Source organism: Prionailurus viverrinus, chromosome B1 (genome assembly GCF_022837055.1).
Source record: "Prionailurus viverrinus isolate Anna chromosome B1, UM_Priviv_1.0, whole genome shotgun sequence".
Taxonomy (NCBI): domain Eukaryota; kingdom Metazoa; phylum Chordata; class Mammalia; order Carnivora; family Felidae; genus Prionailurus; species Prionailurus viverrinus.
In genome coordinates, this window is record NC_062564.1 from 55,186,121 (window position 1) to 55,209,052 (window position 22,932).

General features: G+C 36.8%; 2 protein-coding genes across 3 annotated transcripts in view; one reads left to right on the forward strand and one right to left on the reverse strand.

Moving 5' to 3' along the window:
• Positions 1-7,073, forward strand: part of SCRG1 (stimulator of chondrogenesis 1) — a 31,794-nt gene extending 24,721 nt beyond the window's left edge. For both annotated transcript variants that reach the window (XM_047854812.1, XM_047854811.1), the window contains 2 exons: positions 4,469-4,724; positions 6,840-7,073. In XM_047854812.1, coding sequence (XP_047710768.1) covers positions 4,483-4,724; positions 6,840-6,894 — 297 coding nt within the window. In that variant the 5' untranslated portion in view covers positions 4,469-4,482 and the 3' untranslated portion in view covers positions 6,895-7,073. The remainder of the gene's footprint in view (positions 1-4,468; positions 4,725-6,839) is intronic.
• A 9,099-nt stretch (positions 7,074-16,172) lies between these two features.
• On the reverse strand, positions 16,173-21,761 carry SAP30 (Sin3A associated protein 30). The gene is made up of 4 exons (XM_047857318.1): positions 21,148-21,761; positions 19,306-19,431; positions 18,768-18,866; positions 16,173-16,507 (listed from the first exon to the last, which is right to left on the reverse strand). Exons 1-4 carry the CDS (start codon positions 21,463-21,465, stop codon positions 16,385-16,387), a joined length of 666 nt encoding a protein of 221 aa, XP_047713274.1. The 5' UTR covers positions 21,466-21,761; the 3' UTR covers positions 16,173-16,384.
• Positions 21,762-22,932: the final 1,171 nt, after the last annotated feature.

The window sequence follows — 22,932 nt, forward strand, 5'->3', positions numbered from 1 at the left end:
TATCGTATCAGTAGATGCAGAAAAATCATATCAGGAAACCTAATACCCATTCATAATAAAATCTCTCAGTAAACGAGAAATAGAGGGGAACTTTTTCAATTTGAGAAAGACTATCTACAAAAAACCTACAGCTAACATCCTTAATGGTGAGAAACTCAAATCTTTCCTAAGATCAGGAACAAAGCAAGAACATGCCCTCACCACTCTATCATACTGAAAGTCCTTGCTAATGTAATAAGGCAAGTAAAGGAAATAAAAGGTATATAAAGTAGGAAAGAAGACATAATACTATCTTTGCAGATGACATGATTATCTATGCAGAAAATCCAAAAGAATCAACAACAACAACAACAACAAAAATTTCCAGCACTTGTAAGTAATTAAAGCAAAGTTGTAGGATATAAAGTTAATATTCAAGCATTAATTGCCTTCCAACATACTAACAATGAATAAGTGGAATTTTAAACTAAAAACACAATACCATTTATATTAGTGCCCCCAAGATAAACTACTTAGGTATAAATCTAACAAAACATATACAAGATCTACATGAGAAAAACTGTAAAACTCTGTTGAATAAAATCAAAGCATTAAATGGAGAGATATTCCATATTCATGGATAGAAAGATGCAATATAGTCAAGATGTTAATTCTTCCCATCTTGTTCTACAGATTCAATGCAATCCCAATCAAAATCCCCAAAAGTCATTTTGTGGATACTGACAAAATGATTCTAAAGTTTATATGGAGAGGCAAAAGACCCAGAATAGTCAACACAATATTGAAGGAGAAGAACAAAGCTGGAGAACTGATGCTACTTGATTTTAAGATTTACTATAAAACCACAGTAATCAGAACAGTGTGATACTGATAAAAAAAAAATAGACAAATAGATTAACGGAACAGAGTAGAGCTCAGAAAAGGAATCCCAAAAGTATAGTCAACAGATCCTTGACAAAGGAACAAAGGCAATACAATGGGCAAAGAGAGTGTCTTCCCAAATGGTGCTGGAACAACTGCACATCCACATGCAAAAAAATGAATCTACAGACTCTACATCCTTCGCAAAACTTAACTCAAAATGGATTATAGACCTAAAAGGAAAATTCACATCTATAAACCTCCAAGAAGATTAACACAGGAAAAAAACCTACATGACCCTGGATATGGTGATGTCTTTTTAGAGACAACATCAAAGATATGATTCACAAAAGAAATAATTAATAAATTAAACTATATATCAGTTAAAATTTCTCTGTGAAAGAAAATGTCAAGAGAATTAGACAACAAGCCACAGGCTAGGAGAGAATATTTGTAAAAGACACATCTGATAAAGGACTGCTATCTAGCATGTACAAAAATTTATTAAAACTCAACAATAGGAAAACAACCAATGATTAAATAATAGGCCAAATGGGGTGCCTGGGTGGCTCAGTTGGTTGAGTGTCATACTTTTGATTTCAGCTCAGGTCATGATCCTGGCTCAGTTCATGATCCTAGGGTCATGGGAACAAGCCCCACATTGGGCTCTGTGCTGAGTGTGGAGCCTGCTTAAGATTCTCTCCCTCCCTCTCTCTCTCTCCTTCTGCCCCTCTCCCTTGCTTGTGTGCTCTCTCTCAAAAAAAAAAAAAAAGAAAAAAGAAAAGAAAAGGTCAAGGACCTTAACAGACACCTCACCAAAGAAGATATACAGATGGTAAATGTATGATGTATGTATGAAAAGATGCTCCACATCATATGTCATCAAGGAAATACAAATTAAAACAACAATAAGATACCCCTACACACCTATTAGAATGTTCAAAATCCAGAACACTGACAACACCAAATACTCGTGAGGGTATGGAACAACAGGAATTCTCAAATGTTGCTGGTGGCTATGCAAAATGGTACAGTCACTTTGGAATACAGTTTAGCAGTTTCTTGTAAAACTAAACATATTCTTATCATATAACCTGCAATTGTGCACTTTGGTATTTATCCACAGGAGTTGAACTGGCCCATAGATATTTACAGCAGTTTTATTCATAATTGCCAAAAACTGGAAATAACCAATGTCCTTGAGTAGGTAAATGGATAAACTGTGGTACATCCAGACAATAGAATATCATTTAGTACTAAAAGAAATGAGCTGTCATGAAATGAAAAGATATAGAGGAAACTTAAATGCATTTTACTAAGTGAAAGAAGCCAATCTGTAAAGGCTACATATGGTATGATTGCAACTATATGACATTCTGGAAAAGGTAAAACTATAAAGACAATAAAAAACACCAATAGCTGCCATGGGTTAAGGAGGGAGAGATGTATACGTATATCACAGAAGACTTTTAGGGCTGTGAAAATACTCTGTATGATATTATAATGATAGAGAAATGTCATTATACATTTGTCCAAACCATAGAATGTACAACACCAAGCATGAACCTTAAGTTAAAGTATGGATTTGGGGAGATTGTGATGTGCCAGGTAGGTTCATCATTGGTTTAAGAAAAAAAGTAACATTCTGGGGGCACCTGGATGGCTTAGCTGGTTAAGTGTACGACTTTGGCTCAGGTCATGATCTCACGGTTCGTGAGTTTGAGCCCTGCATGGGGCTCTGTGCTGACAGCTCAGAGCCTGGAGCCTGCTTCAGATTCTGTCTTCCTCACTTTCTCTGCCCTTCCCCAACTCATGCTTTGTCTGTCTCTCAAAAATAAATAAACATTTAAAAACAAATGAAAAAAATAAGTACCATTCTGGTGAGTGAAGTTGATATCTGGGAGACTATGCATGTGTGAGGGCAGAGAGTATATGGGAAATCTGTACCTTCCTTTCAATTTTATTATAAACCAAAAACTACTCTAAAATTGTCCTTCTGTAAAATCCATAATCTTACCTAAATTAATTCACCTTTGAGATGTATCTAATCATTGAAAACTTCATACAAAATTTCCTTTCAACAACATTGTTTTCCTTCAAAGTGCGATGTACATATATATCTTCCTCTCTTTTTTTAATGTTTGTGTATTTATTTTGAAAGAGACTCAATTTATTTATTTTGAGAGAGAGTCTGTGCTGTCAGCACAGAACCCAACACAGGGCTCAATTCCCTGAGCCACGAGATCATGACCTGAGCCAAAATTAAGAGTCCAACGCTTAAATGACTGAGCCATCCAGGTTCCCCTCTTCCCCAATTTTTAATACTTCATGGTAGGAGGGGCGCCTGGGTGGCGCAGTCGGTTAAGCGTCCGACTTCAGCCAGGTCACGATCTCGCGGTCCGGGAGTTCGAGCCCCGCGTCAGGCTATGGGCTGATGGCTCGGAGCCTGGAGCCTGTTTCCGATTCTGTGTCTCCCTCTCTCTCTGCCCCTCCCCCGTTCATGCTCTGTCTCTCTCTGTCCCAAAAATAAATAAACTTTGAATACTTCATGGTAGGAAAGATACTTTGGCATCAAGATTAAATCTGAATGGCTGTGGATTATGATCTGATTCCTCCACTATTTTGCTAGTTTCCTTTACTACAATAGCCTCACCTTTTCATGTCTAACATGAAAAGCCAGAGAAGCCTGATTAAATAGATGAGGACTATTCCACAGTTGTATGCAAATACCGTATTTAAAGAATTTAAAGAATTATCTCCTGGAAGAGGAATTACACTTGTTTGGTATGACCCCAAGAACTCAAACTGGGACTGGTTTGGTAGGAGCTACAGAAAAATACTTTACAGTAAGGGAAATGTTAGAACTGCACCAGTGGAGTTTATGTTGACTTAGTCAATAATGAGCTCCCCAGCATGGTAGGTGTTCAAGAACAGGCTAAATGTTTATTAGGGGGAATTCAAGCCTCTGTTTTCAACCAAGGTGAAGATGAAGTAATCTATGTGGGATAAAACTTCACAATATTACTAAAAATTTGCAACAAAAATGAGCCCCCAAATAATTCTGCTGGATTTAAAAAACTTAATTGGCAATAAATATATGTGTAGACTATCATTTGTCAATTTCAGAATAGATAGGTTTTTTATTCCTGCAGGCTGGAACCCAACTTCTTGGACAATGTTGTTGTTAGAATATGCAAATCAAGAACCAGTAAACTCGATGATGATATTTGTCCTAGAAATTCACTTGAGTTTAACCACCTTACAGAGCAGTTTCTCTCTGCTGAATGTACCAAAAACAAAAAATTACTTTGAATACTTAAAATTGCGGATTCTGGCTCTTACTATCACCTCTCCCAGTCCCCAGCATTTCTTATTTAATGTTTCTTTGTGGAACCCAGGCATTTGATTTTAAACAATTATTCTATGGGATTTTTATTGTCAGTAGTCATAAAATTACACTGAGAAACACAAAGAAAAGAGTAGAAAAGATCAACTACCAATCTTTCTATCCAAGTGTTTATGAGAATGCTACAGAACTTCATGTTCAGATGAATTCCATCTTTAAAAGAAACAAATACTGACACATTTTGCTTTTTTTCTATCTCAGGGCAAAGAGCCAAAATGAAATTGATAGTTCTTGCTGTCACTGTTGGCCTAACTTTGCTGCTAGGAGTCCAAGCCATGCCTGCAAATCGCCTTTCTTGCTACAGAAAGATACTCAAAGATCGCAACTGTCACAACCTTCCAGAGGGAGTAGCTGACCTGACAAAGATGGATGTAAATGTCCAGGATCATTTCTGGGATGGGAAGGGATGTGAGATGATCTGTTACTGCAACTTCAGCGAATTGCTCTGCTGCCCAAAGTAAGGAAATGTAATTGCAAAGTATATAGCTATGAAATGTATGCACAACAACTTTTTTTAAGACAAACTTTATAATGTGTTTGCTGAAACTAATCACCCTTCTTTAGTAAAATCCTAATTAAATCTCAGGTTTTTTCTAGAATCATCACCATTGTATACGGAACTGAATGTTTTCATTTAAAAAAACAGAGTTTGGCAGATTTTAATAAAACTAAATGAAATCCAGAAAATAACACTCCAATACATTAAATTCTAAATTCCCTGACTTTACCACACACACACACACACAAAAATGCCAGCAAAGGTCAACTTCAAGGTTGATATCTTAAATCAATGTGAACTAATAAAAGCCTTTAGATAAAAGATCCTACTGAACAGGACCAATTAATTGGGCAGAAAAGTGGTAATGGTCAAAGAAAAAGTTTCTAGCTCTATATATAAGTTAACTAGAAATGAACTAAATAAAAACTAGCTACTGATTTGGAAAGTAGGCACATTTTAAGCATAATACAATGGTAGATAACTTTTTTTTGGTTCTTGTTCTTAAAATCGTCTTCCTCTTGGTTACTAAAGAGTCTCAAATCTATGATCTTGGCTATTTCATACTGAAATTAGCTCTTTCAAATTACTTACAACATATATCATCATATTTTCATTTTTCTAAAAAAAACCTGTGATGTAGAAAGGGCAGATATAATCATCCTATCAAGAAAAGGTGCAGAGAGGTAAAATGACCAGCACTATCCCACACAACTGGTTAATACCAGTACTGACATTAAAATCCAGGTCTTCTGATTTGGAACAGATATTTTTTTTTTTAACAAGGCAGTTGGTTCTTAATGTGTGGTTCCCAGAACAGCAGCTTCAATGTCACCTAGTTCTTGTTAAAAATGCATATCTATCCTTGAGCCTTAGACCAGACCTACTGAATCAGGAATGCTGGAGATAAGGCATAGCAATTATGACTTAACAAGCCCTGTAGGTGATTCTGCTAAAAGTTTGAGAATCACTCGTACTAAATATCAAGAACTTGAGTTAACTGATGCATTAAAATGACTTAATTTTTCCCAGACTACACAAATGAAATGCCATTTAATATTGAAATACCATTTTCGCTTTTTTGTAATTGTAAGACTTGAAGCCAATTAACTGAAATGTATTTGTATTTATTTTATGATATAATTTTGTCATCATCTGTGTTAATGGATGAGAACAGAAGTCTGGACATACAAAAGTACTTTCTATCTGATTTTAGTTACCTTTTCCCCAGTCGCAACAGATTTACTTTGCTAAGTTTATTTCCTTTTTCCTTCCACTGTCAACACAAATTTTAATTTGCCATCCTGTTTTCTTTTCATTTTTATTGAAATATAATTGACATATAGCACTGTAGAAGTTTAAGGTGTACAGCATAATAACTTGATAGACATCTATTACATAATGATTATCATAATAAGTTTAGTTAACATCCATCACCTCAAGAAAAAATTTTTTCTCTTGTGATGAGAACTTTTAGGGTTTATTCTCTTAGCAACTTTCAAATATATGACACAGCACAGTAAACTATACTTATGTTGTAGTTTACAGACGAAGTATATTTCTAATGAGCCATTGTAATACAATTTTATATTATCCCATGCATTTTTATACTTTACCTTTTGTGACCTTTTCAACAACAGTAGGATTGAATAGTTTAACATTTGTCCTTTCCCTATAAAGCCTAGAAATTTGTTTTTTGACTTTTCTAAGAATTTTTTAACCTTATATTTCTTATATGTAGATTTAAACTTCATGGCCCATCCGCACTCATATCAGAAAAATAGTATTTTTGGTATGATCATAAGGTTTTGAAATAATTTAATTTTTCCTTTTCTTTACAGGTAAAGGATAGCATAATATAAATGGCAAATGGGAGGAAAGTAGGAGAATTCATTACCTTCTTGGTCTTTGTTGCTTCTGTGGCAAGTCCTCCCACTCATTCGCTTTGTAGTTTATTCCCTAAAAAGAATAGTTATATCTGAAATCCTGGAAATCATTGTCCATTTTTAATCCAGAAAAGATTAATAGATATCTCAGTTTTCAGCTGAATTTAACTCGTGTCCTACTCTCTTTCAGAGATATCTTCTTTGGACCAAAGATCTCTTTTGTGATTCCTTGCAACAATCACTGAGAATCTTCGTGTATTCCAGAGAACATCATCTTTCATTTCCCACATACTGCACTATATCAACATAACTGCATTTCAAGTTTCTATCCAGTGCAATAAAGCACAGATTCTATACATTCTTACTTGTCTAAAACAGTAAACTTGAGTTAAATAAGTAGTAATAAAAAATAATTCAATTTGAATTTTCTCTGTGGAGATTGTTGGTACTGGTTAAAAATTTTGGTTAGAGTGGCATCTGGGTGGCTTAGTTGGTTAAGCATCTGACTCTTGATCTCATTTCAGGTCTAGTAATCTCAGGGTTGTAAGTTTGGGCTCTGTGCTGGGTGTGAAGCCTACTTAAAAACGAACAAACAAGCAAACAAACAAAGAAAAGGAAAGGAAAGAAAAGAAAAATTTTGCCTAGAAAATTTTCATTTGTGAGGTGTTCAGTAGGCTCAGTAGAAAAATTTTTGAATAGTTCAATAGCCATAATCCTGGCTCAAAGGTGAAGAACTTTTGGCTCTTAGTTGATAGTTACTGACCATGTAAACTTAATGGAAAGAATCAGATATAAACTGAAGTTCTCAGAAAGGAATCTACAAGTTTTCTAGTAAGAGGGTAAAAGGACTGGGGCACCTGGCTGGTTTGGTTGGTAGACCAGGGTCCTGAGTTCCAGCCCCATGTTGGGCATAGAGTTTACTTTAAAAACAACAACAACAAAAAAGACAAAGGGAGCCAGTATTTAAGTACATATTATTATGTATGCCAAATATTTCAAGTCCATTTTCACTTCACTCTCCCAAAAAACAACAAAACCTTCACGGTAAGTATTCTTAAACCCATTTTTCAGATGCTAACTTAAGATAATTGCTAAAAATCAAGGCAGAATTTGAACAGAGTTCTAATTCCAAAGCCCATACGCTGCACAGTCACACATATAGCTCTATTCTCAAAATTACGATGTTTATCCCTGATGTATCAATTTTTCTTGAGAATAACATATATTAAAAGAAATTTGTAATGGATTAAAGTCACATGAATGTTAAAGGTAAATCTTCAAAGATATTTTCTGATAGAGGCAGCTTCAGACTATGCCCCATATCTCAGGAGGTATGCATTGACTAGTGGCCATCAGTGATAATTTCAGAAAGTCCTTCATTCTATAAAAATGTATTAAATGTTTGCTAAGCACCAGCTATTATTTAGACCTGGGGATATAGTAATAAATAAGATGGACCTGTCCTCTTGGAACTTGTATTCTAACAAAGTTTAATAACTACAAAAAAAAATACTTATTTATAAATGGGAAGCCTGCCAAAGAGGGGAAGTTTAGAGGGTAATACAAAGTATTGTTATGGGGAAAACTTTAGTACCATACCATGCAGTAGACCTATCATTTTGTGAATAAAAGTGACATTATTTAATTGAAATATGTACTTGGAGGTCCCTGATCTGTTTCTGAGGACCACACCCAGAACAGTATCTGTTCTCTATTTAGTATCCAGTAAGTGTTACTGGACTGGACCAAACAATTTTGAAGTAGTCAGAATTCAGTTCCCCTTGAAATCTACACAAAAATCAGTCAGTGTTTTAATGGTATGACCTCCTACAAAAATGCATGAAGAAGTAGAATTGTTTAAAAAAAAAAACAACAATTCATTAGGGCTTTTTTCACTGAATTAATTGGTATTAAAATCAGACTAAATAATACAAGTGTTAGATCCTTTCTGAAACAGTGCAGAGAATAAGTACATAAGAAAATCATCAGTAAACCTGTTTCATTTTCTACTTGGTATAGACCCTCTTTGAGGGAGGAAAAAAGCGTTAAAGATTCAGTATCTCTATTTATAAATGATACATCAGCGTGAGGGCATCAGTAAGACAACAATGGCTCTTGAAGAAGTGTTTCCTTATTACTGCAAATGAAATGTGGTGAGAAAAATAGTATTTGAAAAAAAGCTAAATATTTAGTGGAATTTTATAGATTATTATGAGTATTCATCATATATTCCCCTTTCTGAAAATAACTTTTGTAATATGAAATTAAATTACAGTCTTTTAGAAATGAATGCATAACAGAAGCACACATTCTTCTTTATATTACCAAATAAATATAAAAACATGAATGTTCACACAACTTACCTTATGCAGTTTTTCCCAACTAGGTCAATGTATTTTTCAAAGCAAACATTTCATTCAATCACATTAATAAACAGATGCCTTATTTTGTCAATAGCTTTTAGCTACAAGAAAAGACAATAAAGCTTTTATTAAAAATTTACTATTTTTCTTAACACTGTCTTACAAATGAATGAGGTAGGTATGGTCATGATCCCTGTTTTAAATTTTTTTTTTTTTTAACGTTTATTTATTTTTGACACAGAGAGACAGAGCATGAACAGGGAGGGGCAGAGAGAGAGGGAGACACAGAACCGGAAGCAGGCTCCAGGCTCTGAGCCATCAGCCCAGAGCCCCATGCGGAGCTCGAACTGACAGACCGCGAGATCGTGACCTGAGCTGAAGTCGGTGCTTAACCGACTGAGCCACCCAGGCGCCCCAATGATCCCTGTTTTATAGGCAAAGCACCAAGGTTTAGAGAGATTAAATAGTTTGAATTGTTGTATTATCAGTTACATTATCAGAGAAGTAGTGCCAGGTTCTGAATAGGGCTAGTCTTACTCTAGCATCTAGAATCTTAACCACTACATTATTTAATAGCATCATCTATTTCCTTTTTAGGAAAACAAACCTTTACTGATATGGGACACAGGATTGTACACTTCAGCTAGCTCATATAAACTAAATGCCTCCTGATTTAACAATTTCTGTATTTTTTATCTTTGATATTTTATATACTTTTCCATATGAATCTGAGCACAGAGTTGACAGTAATACTCACTAATAGCTCATCTCTTTTTGATATAATTTCCCCTTTCCTCATCATAATCCATAGGAATGCCTTGAATATTTTTGTTTTCTGGGATTAAGTACTAATCCTAAAAGATTATTTGAGTATTGGGACCCAGGATTGAGTATGGAGAACCCAAACAATGAGCAACAACCACTGGAGGAAGGGAAGGACAAATTACGAACATTCAACAGATCACCTTGAAATTTTAACTTCCGTATAGGTGCTCACAGGTACACAGGACTTCCTTCCAAAAGAAATCATTTTTGTGGGTCGACTGGGTGGTTCAGTTGGTTAAGTCCCTGACTCTTGATTTCGCTCAGGTCATGATCTCATGGTTTAGTGAGTCTGAGCCCCACATGGGACTCTGCGTGCTGACAGCATGGAGCCTGCTTGGGATTCTCCCCCTCTGTCCCTCCCCCACTCATGCTCTGTCTCTCAAAATAAATAAACTTAAAAAAAAATCATCTCTGCAAAATATGGCAAGTGCTTTTAAAATGTAAATGATCCTGAGGTGCCTGAGTAGCTCAGTTGGTTCAGCGTCCAACTTTGGCTCAGGTCATGATCTCACAATTTGTGAGTTGGAGCCCCATATTGGACTCTGTGCTGACAGCTCAGAGCCAGGAGCCTGCTTTGGATTGATTCTGTGTCTCCCCGCCCCCCGGCCGGCTTGCACATGCACACTCTCCCTCTTAAAAATAAACATTAAAAAATAATAAAATAAAATGGAAACGATCCCATCAGTAAAGCATTACAGGCTTTAAAGTAATTCTCCCAAAAAAGAAAAAATAATCAAATTCATATATTTCTAAATCATTTTGCAGTAAGAGCCTAAGCCCAAACTTTACTCTCAAAGATTTGAAGAGAAATTGATATTAGAAAATTATAGTAAATTGACACTGATTTAGCTTCTCCAATTTACTTCTATAGAATGATACCATGATGGGCTCAACTTTGCAGAGTGGTGTATCTAGAGAGAAATATAAGGCATATATGTAGCCCCTATATTCCAAGAATTTTACAAATGAAAACCCATATCAACATTACCCTGATACCAAAGTCAGGCATGGACACTGAGGAAACTCCAGACCAATATCCCTTATGAATATAGATGCAAAACTCTTCAAAAAAAATATTAAGAAGCCAAACTGAAAAGCACATTAGAAGGATTATATACCATGACCAAGTAAAATTTATCCCAGGAATGCAAGGGTGGTTCAATATAAGAAAACCATTTGAGGGGCATCTGGGTGGCTGAGTCAGTTGAGTGTCTGACTTTGGCTCAAGTCATGATCTCCTAGTTGGTGAGTTCGAGCCCTGTGTCTGGCCCTAGGCTGATAATGTGAGCCTGCTTGGGATTCTCTCTTTCTCTCTCTGCTCCTCCCCCATTCTTTCTCAAAATAAATACATTTTAAAAAAATTTTTTATTTACTTTTGAGAGAGAGAGACAGAGCAAGAGTAGGGGAGGGACAGAGAGGGAGACATGGAATCTGAAGCAGGCTCTAGGCTCTGAGTTGTTAGCAGAGCCTGACATGGGACTTGAACTCACAAACCCGTGAGATCATGACCTGAGCTGAAGTCAGATGCTTAAGTGACTGAGCCACCCAGGTGCCCAAAATAAATAAATTAAAAAAAAAAAGAAAGAAAGAAAATCATTTGATGTAATACATCACATTAATAGACTAAAGGGGGGAAAACACATGATCATCTCAATAGGTACAGAAAAAGTATTTTACAAAATTCAACACCATTTCAAGATAAAAATACCCAGAAAACTACAAATAGAGAGGAATTTCCTTAACATGATAAAAAGCATTTATGAAACACTTAGAGATAACATCATAGTCAATGGTAAAAGACTGAAACATCTCCGAAGAAAAGAACAAGGATGCCTGCTTTCCCCACTGCTAGTCAACACTGTACTGGAAATCCTAGCTAGAGCATTTTGGCAAAAATAATAATAATACTAATAATAATACTAATAATAATACTAATAATTAAATAAATGATATCCAAATTGGAAAGGAAGAAATAAAACTATCTCTGTTCACAGTTAACATGAGTCTGTATATAGAAAACCTCCTAGAATATACACAAATACCACTAGAGGTAATAAATGAAATTCAGCAGTTGTAGGGGTCAACACACAAAAATCAGTTGTGTTTCTTTACACCAGTAATAAACAATACACAAAAAGAAATCAAGAAAATAATTCTATTTACAGTAGCATCAAAAAGAATAAAATACCAGAAATAAATTTAATCAAGATGGTGTGGGGCATGGAAACTGGAAACTATAAACATTGCTGAAAGAAATTTTTAAAAACCAAAATAAATGGAAAGACATCCCATGTTCATGGACTGATACACTTAACATTGTTAATACGGCAATCTTAAAGTGATCTAGAGATTTAATACAGCCTTCATCAAAATTCTAAAGGCCTTTTGGCAAGAAATGGAAAAACCAATATGGAACTACAAAGGATCTCAGACAGCCTAAATGATATTGAAAAAGGAAAACGGGTAGGAGAACTCACACTTCCTGACTTCAAAACTTACTGCAAGGCTGCAACAGTCAAAAGATTCTAGTACTGGCATAAGAATAGATATATGAACCAATATAATAGAATTGAGAATACATAAATAAACCCAAACATCTAGGGCAAATTGATTTTTGACAAGGGTGCCAAAACCATTCAGTGAAAAATAGTCTTCAATAAATGGTGCTGAGACAAATGGATAACCACATTCAAAACAATTAAGTTGAACCTCTACCTCACTCCATGTACAAAAATTGACTCAAAACAGGCCAATGACCTGAATTTAAGTCCTGAAGTTATAAGCTTCATAACCTCAGATTTGGCAATGAATTCTTAGATCTGATACCAAAAGAGTAACAAAAGAAAAAATAAATTATATTACATAAAAACTAAAACCTTTTGTGCATCAAAGAACATTATCAAGAATATGAAAAGGCAATCCACAGAATGGGAGAAAATATTTGCAACTTGTATATCAAATATGAACTTAATATCCATATACAGAAAAACTCCTGCAACAAGAAGACAATCAATCCAATTAAAAAAATAAGCAAAGGATTTAAATAGATATTCTCTAAAGAAGATAATACAAGTGGACAACATGCATGTGAAAAGATATTCAGTATCAATGGTCATTAAGGAAATGCAAATCAAAACTACAATGAGATACCATTTAACACCCAGTAGGATGAATTTAATTAAAAAAATAAAAAAGGAAATACACTATTGGCAATTTGGAGACATAGAAACTCTTGCACATTGCTGTGGGAATGTAAAATGGTATAGCTACTATGGAAATCTGGAGGCTCCTCAAAAAGTTAAATCTAGAATTACCATATGATTCAACAATTCTACTCCTAGGTATATACCTAAAAGAAATGAAAACATGTTCAAAAAGAAACATGTACAGAAATGTTCATCGCAGCATTATTAATAGCCAAAGGTAGAAACCCAAATGTACATCTACGGATGAATAAACAAATTGTGATACACATACACACATACAAACACATCACATACCACACAATTGAATATTATTCAGCTATTAAAAGGAACAAAGTACTGATGAATATACCGCAACTTGGACGAACCTTGAACGTACATGCTATGTGAAAAAACCCAAAAGGACATATATGAATCCCTTTATAGGATATATTCATAATGGGCAAATTCATAGAGCCAGAAAGCAGATTAGAGGTTAGCAGGGGATGAAGAGGAGGAAATGGAAGTGATTGATTACTTATGAGTGTTTTTATGGGGTGATGAAAAATTTTGAAATTAGAACTGGTGGTTATACAACATTGTGAATACACTAAATACTACCAAATTTTATATTTAAAATGGGATACTACCATATAAATTTTACCTCAATTAAAAAAAAAACTTCACGTAGAAATAATATATAGAGCTTGTTTTTGTAAAGAAATATATTTCAGGTACTAATTTTTAGCCTTTTCCTAAATTGTTCAATAAAAGATAGTTCTACCAAATAACTGACTTATTTCTTGAATACCTGCTACTCATTATGTTTTTTTCCTTTTATCCCAATTTTGGATTCTTCTGATGCTCTAACATTAGAAGTAACCTATGCCCTTACAGAGATATGCGATTTTTTTTTTTTAAGATATAAACACAGAAAAAGATTTCTAGTGAATTAAGTTTTAAAACCTAATAGCAAATAATTACAAATTTTATATAAAACTGCAGAATCTTGAGTTCCTCAGCTTTGATGAAGTTCTCAATTTTTCATGCTTTAAATTGCTCTCACAAGGATTTAATTTCATTGGATAACTAACATCCAGAACTCTTTTCACTTTTTATCCAACTACATTTTATACAAATAATTAACTATATGAAATTAACACTGCTAGTCAAATGTTACATCATAAACAGATAATGTAAGCAAATGATTTCAAGCTTCTTTCACAAGAACGGAGTGTTTTTATAGGAAAAAGTAACCCTACAGTCAAGTTTTATTAAAAAATTAACTTTTGGGGCACCTGGGTGTCTCAGTCAGTTAAGTGTCTGACTTTGGCTCAGGTCATGATTTCACGGTTCGTGGGTTCAAACCCTGCATCAGGCTCTGTGCTGACAGGTTGGAGCCTAGAGCCTGTTTCAGATTCTCTCTCTCTCTCTCTCTCTCTCTCTCTCTCTCTCTGCCCCTCCCCCACTCATGCTTGGTCTCTCTCAAAAATAAACATTAAAAAAATTAACTTTTTATACATTATAGATTTAGATAAAAATATGTGGAAGTTATTACTTTCTTCAAATAAACCATCCTCTTCTAGTTATGTGGTTCACTTTCAGATAGCTAAAACTTCTCACAAAGATTTCTGGAATGCCAGAAATGACAGGATTCTGTTAATACCAATTATCACAGTCTCTGCCCATTAATAATGTACAGTTGACCCTTGAACAACATGGATCTGAACTGTGCAAGTCCACATATATACAGATTCTTTACAGCACAGTACTGAAAACGTATTTTTTCTTCCTTATGGTTTTAATAACATTTTCTTTCCTCTAGCTTACTTTATTATAAGCATACGGTATATAATATATGTAACATACAGAATATATGTTAATTAACTGTTTATGTTATCAAAGAGGCTCCCAGCCAACAGTAGGCTATTAGTAGTTAAATTTGGGGAAAGTCCCAAGTTGTATACGGATTTTCAACCATGCAGTCAGTGGTTGCCACCCCAGTCCCTGCATTGTTAAAGGGTCAACTGTAAATCTTTAAATAGTTACAGCAAGAACAAAGAATAGTTGCTTTATTTTTCACCATATTTTGTAGCTGCCAATACATTCCGTACATTTAAAAATACATGGACGAAGCTTCTAATAAACCAGTACTTTAGATTCAGCTACATCAGTGGTTCTTCACCATGGGTAATTTTGCTTCCTAGGGCATGTTTGGCAACATTTAGGGATAGCTTTGGTTGTCACACCTTTGGAGTGCCACTGGCACTAGTGTGGCCTGCATGATGCTGCTAAAACTGTAACACATAGGACATCTCCCACAATAAAGAATAAAGGCCCAAATGTCAACCTTGAGAAACCCTGAGCTACATTAATGTTCTGATCCATTCGTTTCCAGCCTAAAATCTGCACCATAATCAAGGACATTAACTGAAGCTATTGTTTTGTTTTGGTGTCATAAACTATAAATTTGATTTATAATTATAAGAATTTTAACAGAAAACGGGCCGAGAATGAAATGTAAAAGAAAATAGGATATAAATCAAATCAGAGCTACATATGGACAAGACTTTAAAGATCTTGTTTGATTTCTAGATCTCTCCAACTTATGAGTTTTAATTTGCAATGTAAACAATATAGGGCATGAATGAAAATTAATGGGCCCTGCAGAACTTCTATGTTTATTCCATATAAAGATCTTTTCTCTAAGACAAAATTTAAAGAAACAAAATTAATTCTATGTTATTTCAACTTTCAGCATTGTGTTAATCTTTTCTGACACATTAAGTCTTCTCTGGAAGGAGGTAGGTATATAAATTAAACTGTTCTTCCTAATACTTTATCAAGTAGTAGTAGTAATAATAATAACAATAATGGAAATAAGAAAGAAGTTGCACCTCAATGGAAGTCTATTTTTCAAACCTGTTAGCACTAAAAAGCACTTTAAAAAATAATGCTAATTAGGACATCCTTGATTCCAAATCAGATCATCCCAGAGAAAGCAAATGTACTACATTTGTTATTTCTCCTTAAGCTTAAAAAAAAAAAAGTGGTAACAAAATGATCCTTACATTAAACTCTCAATTAAAAGTAGTACCTAATCAGTTTAATATAAAAATCAAGTTTCACAAAATGAATACACTGAAGCAACTATAATAGTAATCACCTTTATTTAAAATATTTTTTAATCTAGGAAAGCTCATTTTACATGAGTTTCCAACTAATTATTAGAGTCAGAAACAAAGAAAATAAAACCAGAGAAAATCCTCTGTAAAAAAATACACAAGGAACATTTCTACATGTGAAAAAACAGTAAACAGTCTTAACATCTGAACATCCAAGTCTTAGTCTCAATTCCATCTCTCCTAGTGAACACCACTATCAACCTTGAGATCTGATTTGTTCTTGTCATTCTTCACTGAGTAGATGAAATATGTTAAGGTGTCTTTTTCATTCACTGGAATAGACCTAAAGTGGCAACCAACTATCTATAAAAAAAAAAAAAAAAAAATTGAAATTAAATTATAGATATTAACAGATTTCATACTAGGCAAAAAAAAAAAACAACAAAACACTTTAATTCAAAGAAAATGTGCTATGTGATAAGAGTTATCTCTTTTTAAAAATAAACTGTTTAACAAAATACCAGCAAGATGAAAAGCACATCAGAATAAGATGTTATGAGCAAGAGATAGGGTGATTTCAAAGGACCCTCCAACCCACTCAGTTAGATACATTAATTTAGGATGTATTTAAATTTTATAATTAGAATCTACATTAGTAAGTAAATATTTTTAAACTTTAGGTACCAATGAAATAAACAGAATGTAGATCCTACTCACAGAAAAAGGATAAATATATAGTTGAAAAAGTTTTGGTACTGGCAGTACTCTTTAAAGTTCCTTCAAAGTTTTTCTGAATAGGTATTATTGATGGAAAATGAGAGGGGAAAGAGGAACTTTCACTGAAGAATATTTATCTGCCCTCTGGCCTTTTCATTATGCTAATCTAACATGTGCACTGCAACTACCAATAGAAGTACAATAGATTAAACTAGGGTGTTGATATGCTTATCTAGATTGTAGAAAATAAAACTTCTTAATGAAAAAGTTATTCATATGATAAGATTTAAGGAGGACAGTCATCTGACTCTGGGATCACTTACCACTTATCTGCATTTCTGACTAAGTAAACTATAACACTCATGGCTGTTTGGATTGTTTCTCATTTCTAAAGAAGAAAATAGCTCTGGAAATAATATAACTTTTTAAAGATCAGATTAGCAAATATTTGAGTTGTGACTTAGACATTAAAAAAAAAAAAATACAGCTGACCCTTGTATAACACAGGTTTGAGCTGCAAGGGTCCATTTACATGCTTTTTTTTCCCCAATAAATACAGTACTTTCTCTTCCACATGATTTTAATAACATTTTCTTTTCTTTAGCTTACTTTATTCTAACACAATAAAAATATATATAATACATAAGACATACAGAATATGATAATTGGACAGTTTATGTTTTCAGGAAGGGTTCCAGTCAACAGTAGGCTATTAGTAGCTAAGTTTTTGGACAATCAAAAGTTATATGCAGATTTCTAACTGTGCTCCCAACCCCTGAGTCATTCAAGGGTCAACCATACATTAAATATAACATATAAAATAATTAGTTCTCTGGTTCTCATTTGTCTCAACACAAAAGTAACTTCCACTTGATCAGTATCAGTATATATGGATACAGTTTCATCACAATAGATAATATCTGTGTTTCTGTTGTATCAAATTTAAAGAAAAACTTAATTTTTGTGGCAAGATGGAAAGAGGAAATTCTGGCTAAAAAGTCAATATATTAGATCTCAACAATGTTAAAAAGCATTCTGCCAAAGAATTATACTTTCTGTATCTTTTACCTTATTCAATGTGCATGTTTTAGAAAACGTTGCCTTACTAAACCCCCAAGCTAAAAAATATGATAAAACTGATTTATATGTTTACATTTCTATTCTGTCTAGTAGACCAAGCATTTTTATGTAAAATGATTAAAGTATAAATATATAAATCTATAGACACCTTAATTGGATTCACAGATTTCTTGGTTCTATTAATTCCTAAGAACACACACATTTCAAAATTTACCAAAGGACTAGAAGTTAGTTCTATGACAAAGCAAAAACTACGTAAAATGTTGGACAAGAGTCTTTGCATCTTCTAGATGTGACGAAAGCATAGATACCTCAAATAAAACAAACATCAATAAGGCCAAATTCTGAAATAGTTAAGTCAACAAGTTAAATCAACAAATAGGAATACTATTTATGGGTTTATCTGTAGATCTAATCCATCAGAAACTTCAAAAAATAAATTCTAATGACGACATCAAAGCTTATCAATTTCTTTTATTATGCCTCAATTAGGTGTTCAATAAATGTTTACTAAGTAGAATTTTAAAACCAACAGATTTCTAGAATGAGAATTTAAAAATTATCACCCAATATTTCTGAGAGGCAGTATTAGAAGATGCTTAGAAAACTACATACAATCCAGTAAGTAGTTGTAACATACAGAAATTTAAGAGGCAGACAGACATTTCTAAGAAACTAGATTCTTCCACAATAGATCTTTTATTAACTGATCCAACTAAAATGCATTGGTATATATTCTACATTAACAATTTCATTAGCCTTTAATGCCTCTTTTTTGTATGAACAGGCTCATTTAAAGTGTAAATAGTTTAAAACTCATAAATACCTCAACAAGTTGTGCTTTATTAAGTCCTGGTCTGGTTGATAGTTTGAAGTGTCTTTTGTATCTCCGAAGTGTATTTACTTGTAACTGATATAAATCAACCTGGAAAAATTAAACATATATGAATTAGTTCATACAATTTTCAAAATAGTTATCTTTGATACATACAAAAACATTTCAATTTTGGCACAATAAAAATGTAATTCCATTATTAAACAACAAAAATTACATTACTTAAGTCCATTCCATTATCCCTTTTATATAATCAAAACTATAAACGTATTAAACACTTTAATCTTTTGAAGATAAATATTGAAAACTGGGAGCAAAAAAAAAGTTAGAAGGCAACAGAGCTATAAGCATTGTCAACTGAAAACACAAGTTAAATTGTGTAACTGCTTGTTAACTGGCTATATTTAATTTTACTTTCATTTTCAGATTTTTTGCTTTAAGTATTTTTAAAAGGCGTTCGTATCTTTTAATATAAGTTACAGAATGGAATAGTTAGGATTTACATTTAACATACAGAAACTTTATCTACCTCTGGAGTATCGATATCTTGAACAGGTGAATCTCCTCCATCATCATCACTCCCTTTCCTCTTTCTTCTGTTTCGAACACTCTGAATTAAGTTTTTATGATAATCACAAATGTAAAGATGCCTTGCCTGAAACAAAAGTTTCACAGACTATTTATGATTATGTAACCTATGTATTAGTAAAACACACTGGGCACAGTGAATTATTAAAAATAAAAACAGTCAAAACAGGCCACTGTTAAGACAACAGCATGTTTCTATGCTTAAGTCCTGCATCCAGTTAAAACATACCATGTCCAGCAGTTCAGTTAAGAAGATTGGGGGGTGGGGTGGGTGGGGAGTGGTGTAAGTAGAGGAGAGAAGGGAGACAGAGAAGCAGAATGAGAAATTTCAACTCTCTGGATTTTGTCATTAAATTGCAGGGAGGCTGAACTAGATTTACTAGGTCATGCTGTTTTTTTTTATCAAGGGGAAAGATGACGTTGCCCACAAATTGCTATTTCATAATATTTACTCAAAGAGTGTATTTTAATAGCATGATGTATGCTTTTGATTCTTTCTCAACACCCAAATTATCATATAGGTACAAAACTATCCATTTTTACAAATGAGCTATTGATTTCATACCCTACTTACATTTAAAGTTGAATTATAAACTTGAATATTTAATGAGTGCACTTATCTGTAATATGTTTTCCCAACCAAAGGAATGTGAAATTCAAGTTTACTTGAAAAGTTGCTCATGAGCATGACCAAGAACTACCTGTTTAACAGGCAGAAAGTATCACAAATAAACTTTGCAAAAGCTTCAATTAAATGTAGTCTTGAGAGCTGCATGGTAACACGTGAAATACTGAGCTTCATATACTAAGTTAAACTCCTTTAAAAAACCAAATCATTAAGGCCTAAAGCTTTTAAATTAACTTTTAAACTAAGTCCAAGTTAAAAATATGCAGAATGTGTACTAGATTCTGGCATCTTGTGATTCATTTACTGCCAGCCAGAACTCCTAAAAGTGGCGACGCTTGTTTCTAAAAACCTTATAGAGGGTCAAAAACAACCACCACCACCACCACCACCACCAGACGTGCGAAGAAAGGACGGAAAAAAAATCCCGATGGCTGCCAAACGGATGGCAAAACAGCAAAGGCTACGTGTTCCCCACGTTCCCAGCAGCTGCGCTAGATGCTGACATCGTTCACAATCCCCGCTCCCTGCAAGGCGCGGGGTGAGCTCAGCTTCCCTCACACGGTACTCGGACGAACGGGGAAAGGGGTCTTTCTTGCTGAGGTTATCAGGTCCTCGGTCGTGGCAGGACTCCACTTTCCCTACACAAGGGGAGCTGCTCCCTGGGGCCAAACGCCAGCGAGGGCAGCAAAACAAAGAAGGCACCTCCATTCCAGAAGGAGCCTGCCGGGTTGCAAGAAAACTACTCCGGGCCCTCCGAGCGGCGGTCCCTTTGTTTCGTTTCCCGATCTCAGGGAAGGAGGAAGGGGAAAGACTGCGAACAGAATCGACTCGTGGAGCGCGCGGGGGGTGGGAGTGGAGCGCGCGGGGGGGGGGGTGGGGGTGGGAGTGGAGAGCGCGGGGGGGGGTGGGGGGGGCGCGGGCAGGAGGGGTGGGGGAGGAGCGGAATCACGGAATGCGAGTGTGTCGGTGGGGGTGGAGGTCAGAGTTGCAGCGACTTTGTTGTTTGCTTCCTACCACAGACCACACAACGGGTTCCCACTGCAGCCAGGTCTAGGGGGACCCCGGAACCCTCCGCCCAACAACCGCCGTCTGCACCGCTCCCGGAGCCCCAAGGGGGTGGGCAGGGCAAGGCCGTCCCGTCCCGCCGTCACTTACGCTCTTATCCAGCTCGATCTTCACCTTCTTCTGGGAGATGCTCTTCTGGATCCTCTTGCTGAAGCTGGCGTTGCCTGCCGCACGGCCGCACCGCTCACCTTCCTCCCGCAGACAGCACAGCTGTCCGGGCCCGGGCCCTGCCGCTCCCGGGGGCCCAGCCGCCGAGACGGCCCCGGCACCCGGCACCTCAGCCCCGGCGCCGGCCCCTGCCCCGTTCCCTGCCGAAGCGGCGGCGGCGGCGGCGGCAGCGACCACGGCGGCCACGGCGGCTGCCGCGTCCCCGCCGCGGCTCATCTCCTCGGGCGTGAAGCCGTTCATGTCTCCGCGCTCTGGGACGCCGGCGCTGACAGAAATCCCCGCTCGCCTCGCCGCTCCGCCTCTCTCCGGAGACTCTGGGGTCTCCGCGGGGTCTCTCAGGCACCTGACCCGGCGGCGACAATTCCTCCGGCGGCACGGCCAAACACCAAGAGCCCTAGCCTGCTGGGATCTGCTGGCGTCGGGACGGTGGACAGTGCTTTGGGTTAAGAACCAGAGTCAGGCGGCGCCAAGAGTTAGGACCCCACTCACTGTCACATGGAGACGCTTCAGCAGTTGGACCCGAGCGCCTCCGCCTCCCTCCGGCCCCTCGTCTTGCGCAAGCGCGACGCGCCCTCTCCTGTCCCGCCCCTTCCACTCTGTCGCAGGGCACCACGGGAATCGTAGTTCTCGGCGGGAGAGTCAACCTGAGTTCTTCCCTGACTCGGCGCCTCAGGGATTGGGAGAACTACTAATCCTAGCATGCATCGCGTAGAGACGGGCTGGGCTGCGGCTGCTTCTTTTTTTAAAGCATGGGGAAAACAGGGGGCGTGTATTTGAGGGTTGTGATGTTTTCTCGCTTCTTGTCCCTCCCGCGAGGTTGGATTGTGTTTAGCTACCGGGATTTTGCAGAGTTGGCATTCTAGAGGAAGAGGTCACTCAGCTCCAGAGACGAAGCGCAAAATGCCGGGGGCTGGGGCTAAGAGGGGAGGAGAGTGAAGGTGTGGAGTAAAAAAGTTTCGGGGCTTTTCATATCTGTGGGAAAAGGTTTGGTGTGGCCATGCTTTTGTGGGAAACCCAAACCAAGGAAAATTCATGCAAGCTGGCCCTCTTCGGGTCCTGGAGGTCCTACCGCTAACCCGGCTGCTGGATAACAGTTCCGTTCATTGACGCGTCAGATTGTTTAGGGGCGCCTGCTTAAGCGAAAACGCCCATCTCGACCTCGACCGTGACATGGCTTCTTGCCAAGTGCCTCAGTTTAAGGCCCTTTTTAAATCCTTGCACATTCCTGCAAGGAATACGTTTCATTCTTGGGGGCACACAAAGTCGGCCGCTTCCTGAGGTGGAGCTGCTGACGAGTTGGTTAATAACAGGGCTTCTTTCCGCCTCCACTTCCAACCTTTGCAGTTTCTCCTCTAATGGGGCGGAGTCCAGTCTCTTTAAAAGAGGATATGGAACCCGCATCAATACCGAGTTAGCATGAGTGCTCTTCAGAAACCCCGGCGTTCGCTCTGCGGAGCGAGAGGGGAGAAAGAAACCGCATTTTCTTGGGTATCCGCCAGCGCCTGTAGGCTAGACCGTCTAGGCGTGCGGGTATGTGTGTGCGTGAGTGTAGGTACGTGTATGTGTGCGCCTTTGCGTGTATGTGCGTGCGTGCCTGTGAGCGCGTGCTTGAGCAGGGCAGGGTAGAAGAATGAGAGCGGCGGATACGAAAGCTGCACTTTTGCTGGTGACAGCGCGTCATTATTTTTATCAGATGTATCCTGTTCA

What these genes read in the sequence shown, in the direction of transcription:
- SAP30 (XM_047857318.1), bottom strand. Translation starts at nt 21,465, where the DNA reads ATGAACGGCTTCACGCCCGAGGAGATGAGCCGCGGCGGGGACGCGGCA. An exon ending in AAGATATCGATACTCCAGAG is followed by an intron (nt 18,867 to 19,305) that starts GTAGATAAAGTT and finishes TAATTTTTCCAG; the next exon opens with GTTGATTTATATCAGTTACA. An exon ending in ATAAAGCACAACTTGTTGAG is followed by an intron (nt 16,508 to 18,767) that starts GTATTTATGAGT and finishes TTTTTTTTATAG; the next exon opens with ATAGTTGGTTGCCACTTTAG.